Genomic DNA, 26,123 nt, shown 5'->3' with positions numbered 1-26,123 from the left:
ACTATGATGAGTTTAGTCTTGATTACTATGACTATATCTCATCACAGACAAGCAAGTAATATCAAATGAACTACACAGTCTTAATTAAGAAGGACCTCAGAATGGAAAAGTTTTGCAATTAAATTTACACCGATTGTATTTTTCCTGTAATATCAGTCTGTATGTAGTGTCACAGGGTATTCTGATGAAAAAAAAAATGGGGTCAATGTAGTAAATAGACTGTTTTGTTAATGATTTTATTTTAAAGACTAAAATACTTAATCTGGTTATAATAAAAAAATATTAAAAATAGGCACAGCTAAAATATGCTTTCCCAAGAAGAACTCAATCCTGACAAAATGGATCTACATCAGAGCTGCTCTTGTCACCCCGACTCTTTACCCGTTATGCCTCTGCCTTTGCACTGGAACATGAGGTCCTTTTCATGACCAGGAGTTTAATGCAGAGAGATGAGTCAATAGAGCACTGATGTTATTTAATAAAAACACCCTAACCCCCCAAATCCCAAGATATTTTCTGGTGGCTCAACCAGCTGCTTGGGCAATCTCTACAGGATTAGACAGATACAAGAGAAGGGGAAGGACCTCACAACCAGAGGTGGAAGGCTCAGCACAGTGGTCCATCCTAGAAAAGAAAAGTCAGTTCTACCCAGAAGGTTTGACCCCAGCACCCCATCCCAGTGTGGGGCAGGGATCCCATGCTGAAGGCTTGAACTAAATGGTGAACACAATGCATGCCGGATTATCAGGTCCCAAGCAATAGTGCAGGCCAGAATGACCACGTTGTCTGCTTTACACAGTCTGACAGAAATGCAGCCAAGGACACCCATGTGATCCTCACAAATTCTTACTGCCAGGAGTTTTTCACTGCAAAACAAAACACAAAGTCTTCACAAACTTTAGGAATATTTATTAGATTATAATTCCTAAATAATGTGGGAAGCTTTCAGATAGGGTTGTATCCTAGTCTGTATAGATGAAACTCTAGGCAATTTGCTGGGTCTTTTCAAATGTTATCTTCTTAGTCATCAGTGTCATCAACTAATAAAACCCCAAACTCTTCTGTTTAGCTCAAAGAGCAGAAGATGCTTGTTAAAGAGGACTTATTGTAGCTGCAGCTGCACAGTCAGAGGTGTTAAATGCTATTGCATAAAACCACTGGGAGAATACAATTCTCTTAAGAGAAAAAAGTTTGTCAGAGGGTTGAAGAACAGTTTCCTTCATTTCAGGGACAAAGAGTTTTGAAAAAAAACCCATGCTTTCAATATATCCTAAGTAGATTTAAATTTTGATGGTCCTTGGGCTTTATTATGTCTGCCTTTCTGAGACTGAGCTCATGGTTTGGAGCTGTAATCTCCAGTTGTTCCACTAGCTTTTTCACTATCATTTATGTTGCTGTCAGTGCTGGAAGATTAAAAATTTGAGGGAGCTGTGTTTGGACTGGGTGAAAAGCCAGTGTCCTTTGAGATTTTGCTGGTTATTACTGAAATTAACACCCACATAGGTTTACTTAGGCCTTGGAAACACTACATTTGCAACAAAAAACCCTTTTTTTTTTTCCTGGGTGCAGTTCCAAGCAGCGGGTCATACCTCAGGTAAAACAGGAAGTGAAGATGTTGTGTGAGACCAGAAATACAGATACATAGACTTGTGTGACCTCGTATTGATTGCCCCTCAAATGACTCTGTCTTACAATTTCTGTTGGCTCTGGTGATTTTCACTGACAATCAAGTATCTAAATTCTATTCTTGTTACTTCTGAATAAATAAAACTCACCACATAATGAAATTCTCACTCCTTATTTAGTTGCTTTTGCTTAGTTAATACCTTTTTTGACATTACAATGTGAAAACACATCCTTTATCATATTTCATTCCTGGTAGAGACAGCAGAACCACCCCTGCACCACAGGATATGGTGGGTTTTGCACTGGGTAGCTTAATGTGATGTTTCTTTGATTAAATTTTTTTAATGGCTAATTTTAGAGAATATTAGAATATTTTAATTTTAAAATGGTGATTTCTTTCATCTGCAAATCCTTTTTTTTTTTTTTTCTATAGATACAGTATGGGAAGAAATCTTTTGGCTATCAGAGCTAATGCCTTGCTGCCAGGTAGTTAATTTCCTGTTTCTGCTACTTCTACGGAAAATCTGTTCCAGGCTGTGATGGTCCTAATAGACACAGCTGTATTTTAAATGTTAGTAAGGAACCCTTCTAATTGTCAGTTTAAACCTAATAATATTTCATATATGCATGTTTGTCCTAGTATTAACATTGTGTTTTATTTTAGAACGTTTCTTTCTAGGGTTTGCTCTCAGTTGCATTTTTGACAGCATTCCTATTTCATCTCAGTGTCCTCTGCTAGACTAACGAGCCAAGCTCCCGTGGTCTCCTAGAGATCCTTTTGCATCTTTCTGCATATTTGTCTTGAATACGAGTAACCAGCACAAACCCTATCTTTCATTAAAAGTCTCCCTAGGACTTTGTATAGTCTAACACATCTCTGCCTTGATTCCAGCTGATACACTGTGTGATTCCATTTACCTGCTTGTGCAGCTATTAGGACTTATCAGCTCATGGCCATCCCAGGAACAGCAAGGATTTCTTGGCCTCAGTTCCTAATAATTTCCAAATAGTGAATGACAAATCTTTGTTACTGGTTTCCCAATAAATGACATTGTGTTCTGCAGTGAGACATTTAATCTCAGTCCCAAGGCTGCACAGTTCTTCAAAGTAGCATTCAGACATTTTTAATCAACTTCTAAATAGGAAAAAAAAGAAAATAATGAAGCAGCAGAGAAAAACTACCTTACATATTGTTTTATTGTTCCTGTTAGGCAGCCCCTGGTGGTCTAGTGGTAAAGGCGCGGCGCTATCACCTCCGAGACCCGGGTTCGATTCCCGGTCAGGGCCACTCCCAGGCAGGTGGGGCTCGTTAGCCCTTAAAGGCAACCCACCTACGTCCTGAGGACCTCGCTGCCACCGTCCAAGCTCGCTTGGCCCCGGCAGATGAACCTTAGGATTAAAGGGTAGGCTCAGTTCCGCGCACACTGTGTCTCACCTAAAAAATCCAAAGCGCAGGCTGGAAGGTGGAAAGACCTTCCCCGGATCTTCGCTCGCGAAGACTGGCCATTATTATTATTATTATTGTTCCTGTTGTTTATCCTAATTCCACTCATTAGTTCAATATTTGTTTTCTTCCTTTATTTTTTTAAGAGAAAAGTGGTTATGTTAAGAAGGTGTTATAAGACAATGAAAAGTAGGAAATGTGAAAACATGCAGTTATTGAAGTAAAAAATAAATAATATTTTATTTTTTAATAAAACAAGAGCTTTAATTAAAGAAATGCTATTTGGAAAACCCTTTTGATATTTTCCCAGAAAAAGCTTAATCAAGGAAAAATCACTCTATTGTTCTACGAATGTAACACTTTAAGCAAAATAAATTTATTTAGAGATTGTAGTTCTCATATTTAGCATGGATAAAGAAATAGTAAGAAATCCTAAAACGCTGTGGAGGAAAATATAATCTGACCATGAAGGACCTCTAGTGGCACATTATACTTCCAATTAAAGAACCTCTAACATTATGCCTGCTCAGCATTTTATAAGGAATCACTTCTGCATTTTCAGATTTTAAGTTCAATTAATGAGATTTTTTTTCTCTTTCCTTTTGTCGATAAGGCAAATCCAGAAAATATAATTTTGTTACAGTGATATACAGCAAAGTGTCTAAGTGTACAATGACGTTGTCCTTTAAGCTCCCTGAAACTTAAAGCAGATGCTGTCAACTTGAAAATTATGTTCTGTGTTTTTACTTATTATCATTGTTATCTACTTTTATCACCTAGTCAAAGTTATGATTTTCTCAGTACGAGGAACAGCCTGATAGGACACACTGAAATGAAACTGTTTAACAAAACCAAGTTGAAGGTAGATGACGATATGAGATCTATGCCTGTTTCTCATTTTTTATGGCTGTGCTAATTCTTTTATTTGTTCTCAGCTCAAAAGTAATTTTTTTTTTGAAAAGCAGCAAAAAAACCCCACCAAAACTCGATGCTAGTACTTTTGAACTACCCTTCATCCATTCTAGAAGACATCTAACTATAAAAAATATTTGGATTGCTAGTTCCTTTCAGGCACACTTCAAAATAGTTTGATATTTCAGATACAACTTTTGAATGATTAATTTTTAAAGAACTCTACAAATATATTTCTAATAGTACTTCGTCTACATTTTTGCTAAGTCAAAAAAGAGCTATACGTCTACTAGTCTAGAGTTGTTCCCAGGGATTTCACTCATCCTGGAAAAGACACAGTAAATCATGTTACAGTGTAACCAGTTACTTTCGAAGGGCACCAGGAACAACTTTTCTATCTCTGAAAGAGAATGTGGTACATAGCCTTAGATGCACACACTCCCATGTTTCCACTCGTGAGATGGCAATAGGAAATGACAATACCAAGTCTGGTCTGTGGGGCCAGTCAGCCTGGTCGGCACACACTGCAGGCCTCTTTGCTGCAGCATGAGGCAAACTCGGGAACCAACAAAAATCCAGAAACACACAGCCACGACCATACCTGGGATGAACACTGAATCATAGTAAAGCAGGAGCCTGAAGCAGGAGTAGCTGAACACAAAGTCGTGTTTAGACTTTTCACATATCTCTGCATTCACGACAATGTTGTCCACAAGCTATAACAATGTTTTGAGATGGCAGAATTTACCATACTCTGAAATAAACTTAGTCCCCAAAGTCTAACAAAAGGCACTTTTAAAAAATGTTATTGCTGTTTTTTTAAAAAATTTCTTCTTTTCTTTGTTAAAAAATTAAATTAAAAAGCAATCCCAACCTGCTTAAACTCTTTTTACTTGGTTTCATAGTTTCACAGTACACAGATACCCCTCTGGTACTGGAATTCTTCTGCAGGTGAGCAGCTCTGCAGTAAAGCCCCAGCCTGGTAGTGGCTTTCTGGTGTGAGGCTGCTGCAGCCTACCTGTAGCAAGGAATTCCAAGAGTTGAGCTCTTCCTGGGAGCACTTCTGGGGTTTAATTCTGCCACCTGTGACAGCATCATTAACAGCTGAGTGCCGTTAAAACCCCTATCAGTATGCAAAATATCACCAGGTTCTCCAGCTGAGTTGCCCTGAGACGCGGGTGAAGACAAACAGGCTGAGATAAATCCATACGCATGGGAATTATCAGTAAAGAAGTAGGAGCTGGAACAGTAGAAGAGCTGAAGGCTGCGCGCAAAGCTGTGAGAAGCTAAACTTTAAGGGTTTAGAGTAACTTCGACTCCTGTAACTGGCAGATGAGCCTGAACTGCCTGAGCACCAGGCCAGCTGCGGCCACTTGACCAGGGGGCATAGTAGCCCTGCAGGGACCCGCATCGGTGCACCATGCTGGGGCTGCTACCGGAGCCCCGCGGGAGAGCGGGAACACGAACTTGGCGCTGCTAGAGCTGCCTTTCGCTGCTCCCACCTGCTCCCGGCGGATGGAGAAAACCACGTGTCCGGGGCTTGCCGAGGGAAAGGAAGACGAACAGCATCATCCCCCCTAAGCAGGCAGCAGCAGACCTCCGACCCCACGCCCCAGGACGACCCATGCCCCTCCCGGGGGCGGCCCCTCGGCGGGCACAAAGCCGGGCTCGGCCCCTGCCAGGAGCGCTGTGTGCCGCCGTCCCGCCGCCGCTGCTCATCCCTCCCTCCGTCCCTCCCTTCCTTCCGCCGCCTCGCTAGCGTCCGCCCTCCCTGCCTCCCTCCTTGCCTGCTCCCGGCGGGCGTGGGGCCGGGGCAGCGCCGGGCCATGGAGGAGGCGGCCGCGGCTGCCGGGGCACCGCCGCCCGGGGCTGCGGCGGCCGCTGCTGCTGATGCTGCTGCTGTGGCCGAGCCCCCGCCCGGGGCCGCCGCTCCCGCCCCGCGCCGGCTGCTGGCGCTGCTCGGGGCCAAGCTCTGTACCTGGTGAGTCCCCGGCCTCCCCGTGGAGCCGTGCATCGCCGGCCTCCGGAGGGAGGGAGGGAATGAAGAGAGAAAGGGAAAAAGATCCCTCTTCTCCGCTCAGCACGTTGGCCGACAACGCGGTGGGGATGCGCAGGCCGATCGGTGCCGCCGGGAGCAGCCGCGTGGTGCCTGGGCCAGAGTACCCGCCTCGGTGCGGGCCCGGGGTTACGGCCGGGCTGGGCAGAGCCCGGACCCTTCGGGCGCCCCGGCAGAGGTGGCTCAGGGGCGTTTTGGCACCGCCGCGGGTGCGGGGCGCTCTGGTGCCGGGGCTACTGCGGGAGCACGGCTGAGCGCAGCCTGCGGCTGCTGCCGGGCGAGAGCGCCAAGGGTCTCTTCAGCTGAGAGGAGTGTAGAATTAGCGAGTGACGTGTCTGACGTTGTCAGAGTGCACTCCTGTATCTGTACACGTGCACTTTTTTGTTTCGTTTTGTTTTTTAGTAACTCTGGCTTAGTATTTTTCCGTTTCCCTCTTTTTTTCTGTACTTCTATGTGTTCAGTAATCTTCGATCAACTTCGTTGTGAAGAACAGGTCATAGGTGGCGGTGAAGGTAACAAAACAAAATAGCTGAGCTGAGGTGTGGAGTCCAGAAAGACTTTCCCTCCTTCCTTGAATTGGTTTAGGGCAGAGACCTATTCAGGTATATCTCTTGAAATATGAGATACTGGTTAAGCATGGAAAACTTGTGGAAAAAAAATTGCCAAGCTGTGCAGGCATAGCATGTGTTCTAAAGCTGGTACTTGTGAAGCACTGCATTCCTGCACTCTTACAAGAGCAGGAATACCTCCTCAGCCTTCTAGAGCTACATCTACTTAGAGCGTCAGTTTCCATGGTGGGGGGAGTAATCCTCAAGCTCTAGGCCATAGGCTTGGTCTCTTAATAATTATTGCATCAGATTTCCTCTTTGTCAGCCAAGGATGTACTGGCTTTCCTACCAGCCTCATGCCTCTGTCGTAAGCTGTAGTCTGGCAACTGGATTGTGTGAAGGTGTGTGCTGGCCAAGCAGAGCCTTGTTCCAGGGGGCAAAGCTTGTCTTTCTCTTTTGGTTATACAAGTTTCTTTCTTTTCATTCTTTCTGCCTGTCAGGAACGACCCAAAAGGCAAGATAGAAAGTTGTTGAACTGTTCAGTAACCTCACCTATGGTAGTTAGTTTTACCAGAGGGCTACACCAATTAAGTCTGTGGATGGTATTTGAAAGAAAATAAAGTGCTTTCACTGAATTTTGTGAAGTGTTGTAGGTTGTGGTTTTGTTTGTTTGTTTGTTTTGGGTTTTTTTTTTTGGTGTGTGTGGTTTTTTTTTTGTGTGTGTGTGTTTGTTTTGGTTTTTGAGTAAAACCAGTAGAAAGTATATTTCTGGTGCTTGAATTAAAGAAGTCTGTCTTTTCTGTTAAATTAAATTGACCTCAGTTTCAAAGCAGAACACTGCAAAACAGTAACTTGTGATGACATTAGTTCTTAAAAATATATTTGGTAGTCCTGAGCTATGTGCTAATTATGTTGCAATATGGTTCTGTCTGAACCTGCACTTTTCCTTTAACTAACTTTCCATTCCTCATATGAAAAGGTGAGATTATTGACATTAAAAGGTCACTTCCTCCTGATTTAGGAAGGGTTCAGTAGTTAAAACTAAGTGCACGTAGACTCTCTGTGTAGTGTTGCCAGGCTTTGCCTGTTAGTGTTTAATTGGTGGCATAAATAAAATTAACTTTTGAAAAGGTGTATTTATTTTAATGAAAAAAATCACATTAAAATTATAGGATTTGGTAAACTAGTAGCCAATAAAATTGTTAACTGTGGGTTTATTAGATTTTCTTTAACTTCCACAGACATAGACTCTGATTGTATTTTACTATCTTGGTGTATTTTTATTCTGCGTTTCACATGGAGCCAAGGAAAGCCAGCCTGACTTTCTCATGATGTCGAGAGCTACACATTGTTCAGTGTTCACTTTAGACCAAATTGTGGCAAATTTTCATGCTCCAAAAACTCACAAAATGACTCCTAGTTTTGCTCAAAGCCATAGATACAGCTAGCTAAGATATGGTGGCTGAAGGGAGGGGAGGAGTAATTGCTTAGTAGCCAGATACCAATCATTAAAAAACAACACCCACCCCCCAACTATAAAAATAAAAGGCCTTTTCAGACCACTTACCTTGCATCATCTGAGAGTCCAGAGTGACTTAGTCTATTCAAATGCATTAAAAAAAAAAAAAGTTCTGGCATGAAAAATTTAATAATATATTTCAAAATATGATCAATTATTAATAAGAAAATCCCCATCATCGATACTCATGTCAATACTGAGATGAATGGAAACTCATGTCTTCAAAGCATTTTTCTCAGGAGACATTGTCTTGCAAAATTTAGTATTTAAAGTTTGTTCTCAAACTTTATAGAGGGTCAAACACTTTTTATTAAGATAGGCTGTGAGTCCAGTGCATCATGCCAGGAGCATGGCACCATCACTTCAATTTGAAGAAATTAATTTTGACACTCTGGCAAATGGTGTTAGGGGAAACGACTGCTGCTTCCTGCTGAGGCTTCAATGTGGTGTTAGGGGGCAGTCAGAGCAAGAGACTGTTATCTTATGCACAGCTGAGAAAGCTGCCAGGTATGTGGCATTTGAGCATTCACAGAAGACATTTTTTGAGGGTAGCCTTCCACTGTCATTGAACAATGTCCTTATGTGTCTCTTTTGAAGTTAACATTTTGAATCTCTTCAGGGATGAAGAAAAAACCCTGAATTAAAACAGAGGAAAATAGAGAAGGTCATGAGGTGCAATGAAGCCTGCTTGCTTTGTCAGATGCCTTTGGTACTATAGAAGTAAATGCTGTAGGACTCCTGAGACATTAACTCAGCAGCAATGATTGCTTGGGTAGTAACCACAAAGCAAAACATTTGCTGGAGGTTCTGGACCTGCATCTCTTCCCATATGCAGAAACACAAGGAAATAATTCCTGAGGTACTTTAAACTGGAGAAACTTGATAATTAGAAAAGATGAAGAGCAGCTTAGTGGAGTTATTCCACTGTAAGAGGGCAGCCGGGTCTTTATTGTTTTCAGTAAAGCAGATCAATCTTTAGCGGATTTGAATGGCAGCAGATTTTACCCTCTTACTGGAACATGGTGAGCATAATTAGACATAATGTATCACAATCATTTGTTTTGTTCACCAAATAGCACAATTAGACCATTAACCAGTGTAAAAAACATATAATAGAAGTGATGGAGCTTCAAAGTTTTTTTTCTTGCCTGGCAACTGAACTGGGCAGCATAGCAGGGTGAGCTGATATTTACTATGTTTAAGTCATCCATCTGGGGGAAACAGTGTTACTCTTAGGTGGTGTGTCTGACGCATGAGTGTCCTGCCAGAAGTCATTGTGTGAAGAGATGTGAGCAGGGTATGTGCAGAACCCTAATGGAATCCTTTCTTTCCTTGCTCAACTACTTTGAGTAGGAGCAAGTGAATCAATTGTGTGGACAGTTAAACTCTCATCAGGTCTTCAGAGTAAACAAATTAAATGTACAGACAGCACAGGGCTGAGCTCCTGTCACTGTATATTGTGTGTATGCAGAGACTGGGGTAGTACAAATCTGCATAGATCCATTGGCAGGATAAACAGCAAGCTGTAAGATACACAGTGTTACTTGCTCCTGTTTCTCTAGGAGCATCTGAAATAGTTCATTTTATATTAGATGAAAAATTGCTACTGAAAGAGTGTGGTTTGTTTGGCTCTTTCCCTTGCTGTGGGTTCAACTTAAGAGGAATTGTAAATGCAAACATCATCTTACCCAAAAGGCGTTCTTAACTCCATCCTTGATTACAGCAGAACATGATGGAATATGTCTGAAAAAAATTCACAATAATTATTAACTATAATAACTCTTATTATAAGAAAGGTTTGTTGTTTTTTTTAAGGTGAGAACAATCAGTGAAACAACTTCCCCAGGGATGGAGTGGAGTCTCCATCACTGGAGATTTGCAAGATGCTACTGGACAGGGTGCTAAATAGTCTCATCAGGTCTCCAAAGTTAGAATGAAATTCAGTGGAGGACAAAGGATTTGACTCAAAAAGCTGTCTTAATAAGAATAGAACCTCCTATTAGGTAGAGTCTGACTAGGTGAGCTGCTCGAAGATCCTTGCAAATTATTGCAATCTCCATCACTGGTGGTTTGACTGGCCTCACTTCTTACATGGCTCTCCTGAGGTTAGACTAGATCTTCTGTGTATCCAAAGCCCTGCTTACCAGTAGATCAGAACAACACTGGTAGGGAGTAGGAAAAGAACAAAGTGCCAATCTAAAAAAAAAAGGCATTTTCCCTGTACAACTAGCAAATATTTTTTTAGAAACTTGAATGTTTAATTCTAAACTTACTGTTTTGTTTTATATTCACAGGCATATTTTGAAAACGATAATTCTGGGCCAGATGCTCTCTTTGTTTATCTGTGGGACTGCTGTTACAAGCCAGTACCTAGCAGAAAAATACCAAGTGAATACTCCAATGTTTCAAAGTTTCATCAATTATGCTTTGCTGCTTCTGGTTTATACAACAACGCTGGCATTTAGGACTGGTATGTGAAATATGGGATGGGAGATTCTGGTTTATCTTTTTATTTTTCCCCTTACATTTTCTTTTCAGAATTTGAAACTACAGAACTCAATACTCATACTAGTTTTTAAAGTTCATGCTTTTTAATAACATATGGAAATGAATTTTACTGGTTAAATGTGCATTTAATTTCATATCTGTTTAAAGTTTTGTGCTTTTTTGTTTGAAGTCAAATGTTATATTAGGGAAAATAGGCTATGTTGTAACAAGCTTTGTTACCAGAGGCTATTTAGTAGTCTTCCTATTCTTGTTAATTTACTCTTTAAACAACTCCAGTTTTGTTGGGTTTTTCCTCATGTGGAAGAATTCCTGTGCTTTTCACCCATTTTCATTGTCTCCTCCCAGGCTGCATTTTGATGTCAGTGTATCTTTCTTAAGCAGAGGGAAAGTCAAACATCTCAGTATTATTTATGCTTCTAAAAAGCAAAGTTCCTTTGCAACATTTGGTTGGAAAGAAACACATATTGATTACTGCTTTCTTCTTAACAGGTGGTGACAGTCTTTGGCAAATTTTGAAACAGAGGTGGTGGAAGTATATTTTTTTGGGAGTGGCTGATGTTGAAGCCAATTACATGATTGTAAGAGCCTACCAATATACAACCCTCACAAGTGTGCAGGTAAGGACTGATCTCTCTTGTTTAACTGTTGCTTTTATTGCAGTTTTGGACTAGTTTCTAAAATGAGATTCATAGGACAGACATGGAAGCTATTTAAGCCTGAAAAGAACTTTCCAGTATCTATTTTTGCTCTGCAGTACGGGGAAGAGCATCCTGTATCATGAATAACCTTTCCAGGAAGGAAAGAAAATTGGCTGGTATTATTGCCCTGTGCCAGCTCTTAAGCTGAACTCTAATTATTCTGATAAAAGCACTTCTAAGAGTTTGCTGACAGCCACTCAGTTTTTTCTCCTGACACAAAATAAAGATTTATGACCAGATAACAGTCACTCAGTGCAGGTTCTTGCTGACAAAAGCAAGGTAGGTCTCCTGCCTACTCCTGGAAGCTGCGGGAGGTGTTGTGAGATGTAACCCCATGTATGAGGACATACTGATAGTTAGCTGGTGTTGCTGACCATGCAGTGAGGGACCAGCCATGTCTCTTTTGGTTGTGGCACTTCAGGGTCCTCTCTGGAAGGGGCAGAAGGGAGGTCAGCATGCCAGACTGCTAAACTAATAGTAGACATCCTCTGCAACACTAGTAGTTGATGCTGCAATGCTGCACTAGGATAAATCTTGTGTTCTGAAATAGCTCTACAAGCAGAAGGGTTAAGGCTGGGATTTCTCTGTCACTCTATATAGAAAAAGCTGCTGGAGGAGTCAGTGCTTTCCTCCTGCCTCCAACTGCATGTTCCTGAGCTTGCATGGCCAGATATCTTGAGCAGACTTGGTCAGGGCACTGAGCAAAGTGGGACTAAACCCTACCTTTGGCTGGACCTGTTAGTGAGCTGTGTCAAGCCCAGCTTTGTGGCTGCTGTGGGAACAGGGGAGGGGATGGTGCACAAGCAAGGAGGGTGTGTGTCCAGGTTGTGCCAGTTCATGCCTGCTGGTACCTGTACTGGGGATCTGTGGCTGGGGTCACGGCCTGAATAAAAAACCAATGTAAAGTGCAGATTTGGCTGTTAGTTGGAAGTGAGTGTTTAGGTGTCAGTGTTTTACAGAGTCAAAGTAATGAGGGTTAATATTTAAAAGAATTACCTGTAAAGCAATAATCTCCTGTGATTTGGGCTCTCTGTAGAGAAGTGCAGTAACTTCTCTTCGCACTCCTAAAGACCAGTGGTGCCTGTTGGGTTGTTACTGTCACATTTCCACGTTTTACTTAGGTGTTAGGACTCCTTAGGCCTTTAATTTCCTGACAAATAGTGCCAAAGAAATCAAAGCTTTAAGAGCAACACATTTCAGTCTCAAGATCAAGTTAAGCTGATAATTGAAACACTGTTTGATCATATACTTTACAGCTTAAAAAGCCAGGACTTTGATCCAAGTTCTCAGAAGTAGTAAAGCTATTCCCATGATTTCTTTCACAGAAATTAAGAAAGAACAGCTATAATAGGTTTTCCTGTCCAGTTGCCAAACTCAAGCATTTTCTGAGCCTTTTTTTCCTTTTGGTTACCTTCAGACTGATGCTGCTTTGTGCCAGTTCAGTAATTTCGATTTTGTTGTAATTGCCTGTTGCCATGAGGTTTCTTGCACATTCCCTGAAGTCACCAGTTTTTCACCTCTCTCAGAAATGAGATACAGGAGTAGGGGGAAAAAAAAAAAAAAAAAAGGAAAGCCTGTGATCTGCTTTAGTGCAAGTCATTCTGTCATTAGCAAGCAGTTTTGCAGCTACATCAGAACCTGTGGTTCAGAGCACCCAGTCTGATGGCCTGTCTGCAGTACTGGCTATGAGTGGATGCCCAGGGAGCATAAAGTGACACAGGGGTATATGGCATCTTCTGAAAGACAGGGAATGTAGGGAAATACAGGGAAATACACTGTTAAAATGCTAACTGGCTGGAGCTTCAGCTCAGCACTATGAAACATATCTTCAAAGGTAAGTTTTCTCAGCTCAGCAAGGAACTTCCATGTATTTTCTCACATACGCACACAAAAGCGGAACTGATTTCCCTTTAGTTATCAAATACCAGCATTTCACAGAAGGGGGTTGGGAGATTTTTTTAGGAGATAACAATGGGATGGCAGCTCTCATTTCTCTGTAAATGAAGAAAAAGACTTTGGTCCACAGCTGAACTCTTCCTGTTTGGCTGTGGCTGAGGCAGTGCCAGGAGAGTTCTTGCTGCTGATGTCCTGTCTTGTGACAGGACTTGACTGTGTTGCTGTTTGACCACATATTAGGGTGTGGAGCTGAGTCAGGGAAGGCTTAGGTTGGATATTAGGAAAAGGTGCTTCACACAGAGGGTGGCTGAGCACTGGAACAGGCTCCCCGGGAAGTGGTCACAGCACCAAGCCTGACAGAGTTCAAGAAGTGTTTGGATGATACTCTCAGGCACATGGTGTGATTCTTGGGGCCTGTTCTGTGCAGGGCCAGAAGCTGGACTCAATGATCCTCGTGGGTCCCTTCCAACTCAGAGTATTCTATGATTATATGATTTCATAGCAAAAAACAAGCTGCGTAGCTGTGGCTTCATGTTTTAACATGTTATTTGGCACATTTAGCATTTGCCCTGTAGATAATTTGAATGGAAGCATTTTTAAGGCAACTATTGACAGAATATCAGCTGATGGAAGAGGAGGAAATGCAGGATGAGCTCCTGGGGCTCAGCTGGAAGCTGCCCTGAGGGAGCCTTGTGAGGAAGCAAGCAGGATGGTCAGTTGAGCTTTCTTGCTTACAAAGCTGTCTGGAGCTGGCAATTATAAGCAAACCAGTGACCTCCAACAGTCTATGATAATTTATTAACCATGTATTAAAATGTCTTTTAATAATTTACTCACCCTATCTTTAAAACCTCCGATAAACAGTGTGGCCAAAGCCTGGCTTGAGTCAAAACATTTGTAAATCAAATCACCAGGTCATCTTATTTTTTTCCTCACTTGGAATTGAATAAGATGAGCAGGCTGGAATTGAATAAGATGAGCATTTGACGAGGCTCTACTGGCAATAGTAGTCAGTACCACAGTATTGCTGTAAATATAATAAAACCTGAATAAATAAACTTTATTCTTTTAATTGGTTCCATTGACACAATTCATTGTGATGTTACATCTGCTTTGCACCTCTTTGATCCTGATCCTGTACAGAAGAGCTCTGTAATGTCCTAGATGAAGGGAAGGCAAGATCCAGTAGTTGTAAATCTGATTTCATTTGTGTGTAATTGAGGGTAATTGTCTCCTGAAATAGATTACCAGAATGTGTTCTTCATCATTTGGTGCCTGTGTGTCCTGGCTGCAAGTCCTCTAATCAGGATGCTGGAGCTCTACCATATGTTCTTGTACTGGATGCAACAATTCCCCATCTGCCGTAACTGAAAGACTTCTAGCTCATTATGTACTACTCCCCTACATCCTCATTAAGAATTTTTTTTTTTTTTAAGGGTTTTTCTTCTGCTCCTTCTGTTTGGGTTGAAAAGCTGCTTGGAGGTTGTAAGGCCGTGTGCTAACATTTCAATTAATGGCGACATGAATGCTTACTTATTAGTAGAAGAGATGGCTACCACTAGGGGGATAAACATTTTACTTTCTTATGTTTGTAATATTTCTTGTTGTTTGATACTAGTCAAAACAGTTGAATTTGAAGGAAATGTTAGAAGGTTTTTCTTGAGTCTAGACTAAAGGTAAGATATAGAACAAGACCTGTGACAAGATAGTCACAGCATGATACTTTTCCACAGTGTAAGGTTGTAATGAAATACTTGGTATCACATGTTGGGACTTGGGTAGTTGTAATGTCTCATAATACAGTGTAGGCAAGTACTTCTGCACTTTACAAACAGACTTTACAAACAGCTGAAGGCAATCCAAGGAGTGAAGACAAAGAGATGGAAATATTAGAGGCACTGAGAGGATTTAATCTGTAATAGCTTCCCTTAACACTATGCTTGGGAGACTGTACTATATGTAGTTATGAACAAGTAAAACCAGACACATCATCAGAATGTTAAAAAATTTGGTTAAATCCCTTGTGGATAATGGCTGACTACTGGCAGCCAGCCTAGAAGTCAGCACAGAAGTTGACTGCAGTGGTACGCTTAGGCAAGCAGAGGCTGGCAATGGACATTAAGGACTAAGGGCTCTTGTCTTGATTGTAGTGATTATGCCACAGTCCTGTTGACCTGGACCTTATACGTCGTTGGGACTTCAAGAGGCCAAGTTTTAAGGGTTGACATTTGAAAGTCTTTTGTGAGCAGTCTTTGGGAAGTTAACTGTATGTTCTGCTCCAGGCTGTTCCCTTATGTAGCTTCATGGCACTCTACTAAGGCAGGTTAGAAAAAGACGTTTCCTTTCCTCTACACAAATTCATGAAACAAAATCTATTTAATTGAATTAAATATTAAACCAATTATGATTAGCTCAGTGATCATGGTGTTACTTGGTTATTCTAGAGCATTATGCCCATCTTATGCTGCAGTGCACAGCTAACTCTTGATGCTCTATCTACTGAAGGAGGAAAGGTGGAAGATCCTTGGAAGTGTTCAAGGCCAGGTTGGACAGGGCTTTGAGCAGCCTGGTTGAGTGGGAGGTGTCTCTGCTCATGACAGGGAGGTTGGAACTAGATGAACCTTAAGATCCCTTCCAACCCAAACTGTTCTGTGATTCTGTGTGTGAGTCTAACAGCAAGGTAAAGGTGCATAGGAACATGTACAGAGGGGATAATAAAGAGAGAGAAGTCAATGTCATCACTGCTTGTCATGGAGCACAGATGTCCTTGAACCACAGATGTTCAGGCTGCTTGGGGCAGTGTTTGCAAACACATCTGAAGTGCTCCAAAATTCCAGGTGCCTTGTGCATCTCTGCTACTGGGTCATGGGTGAATTAGAGTGGGTTACCTGCTTCTGACTAATTAAGAGTCAACTCTGATAGAGCGATGAAAATGCATTGGTGACTTAAATGTGTTTTTGTGGGAAGCTGGGAGATTGGGAAGATGACTTAAGGACAACTGTTTTTGCTACCTATCTTATTTCTACCAATTTTGCACATGGTTTCCAGCACGTGTACCTGTTCTGTTTTTTGTATGATCCAGTTGAGCTATAGGGTCAGATTCTTGTCCTAGTCACTTCCATGTAAAATCAGATTACTTGTATCAATCAATAGATCCAGATTTTGACTTTGTGTACATGGAGCAGTGGGGAGCAATGCTCTTTAAGAGTGACATCCTAGAATTCATTTGTGAAGCTGTGAAGTTTTATTAGATCCATCATTAGAAGAATTTCTAAGTCAGCATTTTACTACTGGGAGGGAGTGGATCCCTGCTGCAGCTCCTTCATCACTTGCAAAATGCTTTTCATGGTAAAATGTAGGTCTCACCCCTCTCCTAAACACATCCACTGAGGTTGCTTTGCAGGTTTCATTAACAACTGATGGAAAGTAATATCCAATACACTTGCTTTCAGGATGTTGCAGTCCAGATTTGGGGTGCATTTCTAACTCAAGCAATTTTTCTGTGCACACAGCTGCTGGACTGCTTTGGGATTCCTGTGCTGATGGCTTTGTCATGGTTCATTCTCCGAGCAAGATACAGGCTGATACATTTTATTGCTGTTGCCGTCTGTTTGCTTGGTGTAGGAACAATGGTGGGTGCAGACATTTTGGCAGGGAGGCAGGACAGTGAAGGTAAGGAGTACTTTATTGCGGGGGGGAAGACCAGAGAGATGGTTGCTGTGGTGGGCTAACTTCTAAATCAGAAAGAGGAGCAAATGCAGGGGGAGTGGATATAGTTCTGTTTTAAAAGAAGAGAACATACTGCTATTTGTATTTCTTGTCCAAGAAGAGGAGATGGTGATTTTATGGGGAGCTGTGGAATGTCTTTGCTTGTGTGTTTGGATTATTTCTTCTACCTTAAAAGAGAAACACTTTTGTTAAGCTCAAATTTTGCTGCTGTCCATTACATGTGACAGAAGTCTCATTCTTGAAAGCTTGTTAACTTTGACTATCATGTGAGATGGTTTAATAGAAGAAGTTGCCTCTCCCTGCAAACCTTGTCTTGCTTACACAGTATCAGCCTGCTGGTAGTCAGTCTTCTCTGATTTGCAGTTTTCTTTGAGTACAAATACCAAATAAAAAGTTGCTCACAGCAGCTGACTTCTCAGAGTTATCTTTGGCAGACCCAACAGAAGTGATTGATGTATCCCTAAGGCGCATAGGCTGCAGTCTGGAAAGCAGGGGCTTACTATGGGAGAGCAAGACAGATGGGGCAGGATGCTGGGATTCCTGGGGCCTCTGGGAGGAAGGCTGGGCTCTGGGGACCAGGATTCAGCTGGGTGCAGCAGTTAAGGGCAGGTCTTGTCTTCTCTATGACAGATACCCAAATCAACCCATATTGTAGTCATCTTATTTTGAATAAGAATCTTGAATTTTCAGACAGAGGGTGTGGGACAAGGTAAATTTCAGGGCATTGTCTTCATAAGGCAGCCTAGAGATAAACCTGTGTGGCATTATTTTGGGACCTTAGTAGGGAAGACAGAACAAACTGAAGTTTAGCTTTACTGCCATGTGGTACAAGCATCTTGGTCCTGAGGGAGAAAAATCTTTCCCCGAGTCTTCAGGACAGTTGTGCTTTATTTGCTGACCTGGGGATCCTTACTACTGCTTACCCTCGTATTTTAGACATATTTTCTTAGTGATTACCAACTGGCTTAGGGAAGGAAATTTTAAATCAATTCAAGGATTTAAAAAACAGGGATCCTTGTGCTATTTAGCTATTTTAGCAACATTTACTCGATAAGTGGTTGTAGCACAGGGAGTCCCATTTGCACAGTATAAATACATTGCAGCAGGACACATGGTACCACCCATCTACAGTGCCCACTTAAGACCTGTCATAAACCTGAAACTGAGTCTGGGTCCCACCAAAATCAATATATTGATTCTAGTGAGACTTGATTCAGGCCTTATGGCAAAAGTGGAGACAATATTAATGAAAGGCAGAGAGCATTTCTAACCAGGAATTTTCTCAACTCCCTGCAGTGCCCAAGGTCAGCAGAAGTAGGACTGGACCAGATGATACAGCATTGTCTTGATCAGGATGAGATGTAAATGCTGGGTTTAGCTCATTCCTTATTCAGACTGTGCAGGGTGAGGTGAGCAGGCAGCAGAGTCCGTGCTCAGACACTCCTCTGCACACGCAGGAGGCATTTCCTTTCCCCTTACCCTTAAATGTACTAGAAAGGGAGAGATGTTAGAGATAAATTTGCTTGTCTTTTTAAGGAAAGCTAAAAAGTGTTTGCAGCCTTACCCTTAATTGTGGATTAATATTTCTGTACAGGTAGTGACGTGGTGATTGGAGATGTCTTAGTGCTTCTTGGTGCTTCTTTGTATGCCATTTCTAATGTGAGTGAGGAATACATTGTGAAAAATCTGAGCAGAGTGGAGTTTCTAGGAATGGTGGGCTTGTTTGGGACTATTGTCAGCGGTCTACAGCTGTAAGGATCTAATATTTATTTTGAAACTAATTAAGAATGTTCTACAGATGATTGCTTGTCTACCATGAAATGCTGTTATTAATTAATTCTTTGTTACATCTGTATTTGGTCTATATGGGAGTCCTTCCACTTGATTTATGTTGCTGATCAACATCCATTTTATATCCTTTTTATTTGCACTACTCTTATTACAGCAATTCTAAAACTGAACTCCTGCAATTGAACAAGTATGATACTTGGCTGTATTTTTGATTTTGTTATGTTCATGAGAACTCTCAGTATGCTGAGGGCTATTGAGAGGAATGTATTTCTTAATGGGTTTTCTCTGTGGAAAAATTTAGGAGATAATTGTTAGGACATCTTCCATAATAAAGTCAAGTTTAAAATGAAACCTTGTATACTCATGCAAATAACCACATCAGAGTAACAGACCACATGCACTTAAGTCTATCTGATGAATTTTATGTTACTCATTTCTCATCATTATAGTTAATAATTTCTCCAAATGGTGCATCAAATAAAACTAAATCTTTGAGGAATTAAAAAAACAGTGGAAAAGGCGTAAGAATTAAATAACAGTGCTCTTAACTTTCAGGCACTTTAATTTTCAAGTCTTTTTTTCATGCCTATTAGATGTTTGTGTCATTCAGTAAAATTTCAAACAAAAAATTAAGGGATTATAAATCAAAATGTTTCTTATATATTTTGGTAATTAAATTCTCTACTTGAAAATGATTTTTATTTCCCTTTTTTACTGCATTATATCTTTTCTCAATTTCTAGAGCCATTGTGGAACATAAGGAGATAATGAGAATTCAGTGGAACTGGAAAGTTGGTATGTGTATGGAAAAATGATGTGAATGTTAAAGAATGCTGGAAAATTAGATTTAGACTTTGAATGCTGGGATTTGCCTTTTCTTTCTTGGAATATTAAGCAGCATTAATATTATATTTCACAGATATATTTTCTGCAAACTTTGTAGCTCAACAAAGAGATAAGGTTTGCAGGATTGAACATTAAAGCAGGTTTTGCATTTTACATATAACAGGAAATAATTTTTTAAAATAAATTGAAATAATTAAAAATTAAACCTGTTTCATTACTAATGTGTTTGGTGTTGGAACATTGCAAGAACATTTTTCTGTTTTCTTTCCTAAATAAAATACTGGACAAATTGATTTTGTGATTACATTTTGACCTTAACAGCTAAACGTTATCAAGAAATATGGCTCCAAATTTCTTCAGTCAGCTCTTAATGTTATCTAGAAAGGAATGAGAACTTTCTTGTACAGATACAGTAATTCTTGCAATACAAGGTAGTCTTGGAAAAGGACTTCTTCCATGTTTTTCTTACATGTACATTCCTATATCTTTTAAGAGACTTTATCCTAAATGATAAAAATACATATTTTTAAAGCATCTGAAAACTATCAGTGTTCTTTAAAATCATTGTTCTGTGCCTGAGGAGTAACTTGTCATCTTATTTTACAGCACTGTTGTTCACAGTCTTTGCCCTGTGCATGTTTGGGCTGTACAGCTTCATGCCAGTTGTCATTAAAGTTACTAGCGCAACCTCAGTCAACCTGGGTATTCTGACTGCAGATCTCTACAGTCTGTTCTTCGGGCTTTTCCTTTTCTATTACAAGGTAAGTATATTCATTCTTTCACATTCTTTCAGTTATGCTTCTACTCCAAAATTATAAATAAAGCATAATGTTCTTAAAAGCGCCAGAACAGTTTTTTGCATCTGTACGGTTCTACAGCTTATATTGTTCGTTGTTGGCAGATGTGAATAAGGAGTTGTGCTTAGTTAATGACATAGCATTGCACCATTAGGCAGAGGGTGATTTTCAAACCATTTCACACTTGAAGGAATAAGTTAATGTTAAGAGATAGTAAATGATCTCCCGAGGCGTTCAAATGGTAGTGTTCTTGCTGAAAGCCCAGTATGGAACTGTATGTTAGTTCTGGTTCATCACTCCAAGTGTCGAAAGAGAGGGTTCGAATCTCCCTGTCCTGGCAGGCATTTGGTGTCTGAAAGAGGACCACTTTGGTTTTCAGAAATTAATGGTTTTGTTTAGAAATTTAATCAGTTCATTACCAAAGTCTTGCGTTAACAATCAAGCTCTCTTAGCACTAAGGGGAGACTAAAGAAACTGAAAAAATACAGATAAATATATTATGCTGCATGATCTCCAAAAGGCAGTTACTTTTATTGTGCTCTAAAACATTTTTGGCAGTATCTACTCAAGCTAAATGACAGTGCTAAAAGGATTTCATTCCACCCTACACTTTTCATCCAGAATCATTTGTGAGAACCTACCTTGTTAAAGCAATTGGAGTAATTGATGCAGTCACTCACTGACTGGAAGGGCTTAGTGAGAAGCTTGTGGGCTTTGCTGAAGAACTTAATTTGTATTATTCCATGTGGTTGCTTTCTCTCCAGCCAGAAGCTTTTAGGTCAGATTTGTTTCTGAAAATGAAGGCAGCACAGAGGTCTGGTAATGGTAGGGTCTGACAACAGCTAGATTTTCCTTTTCAAGAGTCTCTTAGCTCAGCTTTCCTCCCTGTTTTGGGTTCCAAAATTACTCCAAGCTACAAAGCATCCATTAAAAATGAATGCAGAAAGCAAACCATACTTACATTCTAACAATTAAACTGTTTCTAAGTCACTTCCAAACATGTATTTTGGCACCCAGATAGCTTAACTTGAGAAGTGATTATAGATTTATATTCATAATAGTGAAGAGCTTTGGAAGGGATATATTAAACTTTTATTCTTTTGGATTTTTGGCTTATTTTGGGGAGAAGCTTTTCTGGGAACATACCATCTCATAATTGCTAACAGCAGGTTATTCTGGTAGCTAAAAGAAAAAAATGAATTAGAAGACTTTGGTATTGTATTCAGGGAATTTCAGATATTTTTTGAAATAGGAACTTGAATCTGTGGTTAGAAACAAAGAAGTAGCAAAAAGGGGAGAAATAATAATGCTATGTTCTTAGTAATCAGAGAATTTGAGATAACTTGGGCACTGTGAACTGAGAGAGGACGCTTTTGACATGCCTTTTAACATAATACTCAACAGCAGAAAAGCGTATTGCCAAGTTAACCATATACCTTCTTTACCTATGGGGCAAACAAACCAGGCAGGACATTTGCTGGATTAAAAAGCACCCTTGCCACAGGAATCTACAAATAAAAATACAAGGAATCGCTCTGTATTCCCTGTTACCAGCTGATATTTCACAGCAAGCTGCTGAGGGCTTGGCTGGGCTGCAGAGTGGAGCAAGCCACAAAGAGCTCTGAATTGCTGTGGTCTGAGCCTGCTCTGAAACAGAAGCAGTACAAACAGTGGCTACTGCAGAGCCCAGGAATTGATAAGATTCTGGTTTGATCACAATTCTTTGATAATGTACTTGACTTTTCAGCCCCAGTTTAAAGTGAAATGTGAATTTTGCATGCCTGTTTTGAACTTTTTTTCTTTCATTCCATAATGAATCTTTGCTGTGCTTCCTAAAGAGCTCATTATATAAATACCTGTAATCCCTTGAGAAATATTAAAAAGGGCCTCCAAATGCTTTTGTTATATAAACTCCTATGGAAGGGAGTGTACTGCACAACTAGACACTAGATGGAGTTACAGTCCTCCACTTACATTTGAAGTAGTCTTTAGACTTGACAGTGCTAATGGGGATATAAACTGCACAAAGTATGACTGAAATCAACATCAGAAGCAATGAAATTGTTGTGATATTGGAAATCAAAATTATAAAAAAAAAAAAAAAAGAAAAATCCCAGGAAAAGAACACAGAGCTCTCCTCAAAAACAAAAGTGGAAAAAAAGAGCATAGGCCTGTTGGAGCAGCGTGGGTAAGGTTCACCTGTGTCAATAGCTGCAAAAACATGAACAGACCTTGAATAATCAGCTACACTGCAACAGGTTTGGCATCCTGACTTGGTGACTCTATCCATTCATGGAGGAATTAACTCAGTAGGATCAGAGACACCTCCAGCCTTATGTGTGCTGCACTGTGAGAGGGGCCTGCAGCTCCCATGGCTGTCCAGTCTCACCTGCCAGCCCAGGTCCTTGTGTACATATGTTCACTCAGGGCCTTAAGCTGGAGAATTTGTGCAGGTGATTTGATGCAGACTCAAGCTCTGCCGATTTTATGGGAATGGGTCAGTCAGGGGTAGGATCATGGGTGATGCTGCTGCCTCCACTAGGGTATGTTCAGAGCTTGGTGCTTCCTCCTGTACAGAGTGAACACTTCCATGCCAAGTGACTTCCAGCTAGGAATTGCAATGCCTTAATTGTAGATGCCTCAGTCTTTTTTGGATCAGAGTCCATTGTCCAGGTACTCCAATTCATTTCATCCAGCTCTGCTACTTGATAGACTAGAGCATATTCTTCAAGCATGTCTAAGGAAGCTAAGGAGGTTAGGGAATATTGACAGTAGGATGTAGGATACTCTATGTCCTTCCTCCTACTGTTTAATTAGTGTGGTTTGACAAAGGCAATATGGACAATTTTACCAAATCTGATGAAGAAGTATTCCTGGCTGTGAATAACTTTACACCTTTTATTATTGAATCTGGTGTTATGATGTAAGCATTTATTTTTCTGTCAAGGTGGACGAATTTTGGCAATTATTGAAATTTTAACATGCAAGTGATCAACAGTGAATCAAATGCCTGGTGTACCTCAGCAGTTCACACTCTTACATCAGTCTTAACCAAGCAAAAATGCTGATCTTGTAAAAGTAGCTCCAGTCTCCCTCCTTTCGAGGACTTGCTGGATGTTGGGAGCAAACTGGTTTTGGTCCAGTAGTAAAGCCTACAGGTGGTTAAGAGATCTGTGCAGAGAACCAACTGTTCTGATGACTTTCAGTAAGATGGAGAGATTATTTTCTTGCCAGGACCTGAAATATTTGGCTGGGCTGAATCAAAATTCTCTTGGGGATAGGGTGTTTCAGCATTCGTGTCTGTAAACACCTGTCCTTCGGTATCACCATATTTACAGCCATTTGTTGTCTCTGTTAAGATTCTTGTATGTAGACCTGAGGAAACTCCCTGTCCAACAATGTTGAGGATGAGATGCAAAGAAAACCAGCCAGCAGGCTTAAGTCTTTAAGTAAATGGAACTGTTGAATTTTGATTTTCAGACCTGAATCCAGGTCATGGTGATAATCCTCATTAAAATAATTTTTAAAAGGAAGGGTAGCTTTCACATTCTTAAAACAAGGCAGCGTTGACATGTTTTTACAACCAGGCAAGATTTAATGCATCTCTTTCTTTTCTCTGCCAGTTTTCAGGTCTTTATATCCTGTCCTTCGTTATCATCATGGTGGGCTTCACCTTGTATTGCTCCACTCCAACTCGGACAGCAGAACCCACTGCCTTGCCACAACCTGAGAGCACTGGCTTGGACAATGCTGGACTAAAGCTTGAGGAGAGTGACACTGAAACTCCAACCGTAACTGTGCAGTTCACAAGAGGAGAAACTGTGGTGGTCAGCACTGATTAAAGAAATGGCAGCATTTCAAACAGAGCTTCTTTTTTAATCACCAAATTTCCCTGAAATATTAATCCAGAGAGTTGTCCTACTGCCAAAGCATGTGTCATGCTGCGCTGGTTTTAATGCACTGGATAGACTTTTAAGGCCAGATCTTCAATCAGTGAAATTATTGATTTGCCCTTGCAGAAAATCTGGCCCTTAGAAGAAGACAGATTAGTATTTATGTGGAGTCTCTGGAAAGTTAGAGACCGTTATTTTTAAATGCTTAATTAACTTAACAACAAATGCTTGGGAAAAAAAACTAAACCAAAGCAAGCTCTCAGGTCACTAAGTGGAGCAAAATATGTTTTATATTGCATTAGGGACTTAAATCTGCATGATGCTTTCAGAGGGCTTTGTGGTTTCCACCCCTTGGTGCTGAGTACCCTCAAGTAGCATCTTGCAAAAGCCATTCAGCTTCTCACAGGACCTAGTTCTGCAAGCTGTATTCCATACATACACCTTCCACATGCTGATGGACTTAATTCCTCTACTGCAGGATTTGCTTCCTACATTCTGCCCAAATGTTCATCTCTTCATATTGCTGCACTTCCTCTCGCAGCTGAGGAGGCTAAGTGTATTTTGTTTTGAATTTTGCTAGTAAGGGAAGTTTGAATATGTGTTTTTATAGTGCCTTCTATTTCTCTCTCAGTGGCCTTTTGTTTGCTGCATTCCCACTAGGTGGGGGAGGCAAAAGCAGGCCCTTGCTCTGTTCAGTAAGAACTGAATGTGGGTTTCTTTCTGGGGTGAGACAGCAAAAAGTTTTGAACTGAAGTTCACCTCTCAGTGAATTTCTTCATGAAACAGGATACATTTCTGCTGGAAGAGTTGAATAAAATTGACATTTCTTGAAAAAATTGAATCGTCTTAGCCAACTCTCATTGCAACAATAATGACGTGGTATCCAAAAGGTTAAGTGCTTTCAGTAGATACACTGGCAGTTTTCCTCCCCTTCTTCATATTTACAATAAATGATTAAAAACCACAAAACTGCAGTTTTTAACATCAGCAAAAACATACTGGAGTTTTATTTTACTTTATATTTTGTATAAACCTTTGGATTTCAGGTGTATGAATTAAAAAAAATAAAATATTCAGCAACTGAAGAGTTGGTTTGCTTACTTTTTTTAAGCTAGAATTTCTTTATTGCACAAAATTATATTAATTAATTTTACCAACCAAATAATTGTTTTAATGGCTGAACTTTGCCTAGAAGAAAATATGACATTTTATAAAGATATTGGTGATCAAATAGCAGAATAGGTTTGTTTGCTTCTGGTGTAGTTTATTCCAGCAAAATATTTCAGGAAAAATGTTACCTGATTTCAGTCAGCAATAGCAAAACAAAGGTTCAGCAGATACTGCAGGAACGTGCATTGCTTTTTCACTGAGTGGTTTGTGCATGGAAGGGTGCAGAGGTGCTGATGTTTTATGAAGAGCATTTGAGTCCCCTGCCATATAAAATGCTCCTTTAGAGGAGGGATGGTATTTATTTTATACTCTGTGTGGTATGATCAGTGTAACCTAATGTAGATTTTATCTGAAAATACATAGAAGTGTGTATTGACTCAGACTTTGGCTGGTCTTCAAAACCCAGGATCATCTTGTGGCATGGTGTGAGTGCTCAGGCAGTAACTCACCTTCTCAGTATATAGACCACTGAAACCAAAATTTTGTAAAGCATGGATAAGGTTCCAGGCACAGCCTATTAACTATGGATTTGTTCTTCCAAGGCTTTTAAAATCTGACTCTAATAAGAGATTGAAATCTAATTCAATCAAATTGGGGCAGACAAGACTTACACTGAACCACAAGAAGAGGGGAGCAGTGTGGGGTGGCAATCCAGCTCAGATTCTTCAGTATGTACACTGGGACAGCTTA

General features: G+C 40.5%; 1 protein-coding gene across 1 annotated transcript; it reads left to right on the top strand.

Moving 5' to 3' along the window:
• Nucleotides 1–5,808: 5,808 nt before the first annotated feature.
• SLC35F2 (solute carrier family 35 member F2) lies at nucleotides 5,809–25,323 on the top strand. The gene is made up of 8 exons (XM_050333612.1): nucleotides 5,809–5,963; nucleotides 10,400–10,575; nucleotides 11,103–11,230; nucleotides 16,720–16,879; nucleotides 18,531–18,687; nucleotides 19,470–19,522; nucleotides 20,180–20,334; nucleotides 23,994–25,323. The coding sequence occupies exons 1-8, from the start codon at nucleotides 5,809–5,811 to the stop codon at nucleotides 24,210–24,212; spliced, it is 1,203 nt and encodes a 400-aa protein (XP_050189569.1). The 3' UTR covers nucleotides 24,213–25,323.
• The last annotated feature ends 800 nt before the right edge of the window (nucleotides 25,324–26,123 follow it).

Source organism: Myiozetetes cayanensis, unplaced genomic scaffold, assembly GCF_022539395.1.
Source record: "Myiozetetes cayanensis isolate MyiCay16 unplaced genomic scaffold, myiCay2020 scf5-8, whole genome shotgun sequence".
In the NCBI taxonomy this organism is placed as follows: Eukaryota; Metazoa; Chordata; class Aves; order Passeriformes; family Tyrannidae; genus Myiozetetes; species Myiozetetes cayanensis.
The sequence above is the reverse complement of the archived record's forward strand: the minus strand, read 5'-3'. Positions and strand labels throughout refer to the sequence as shown.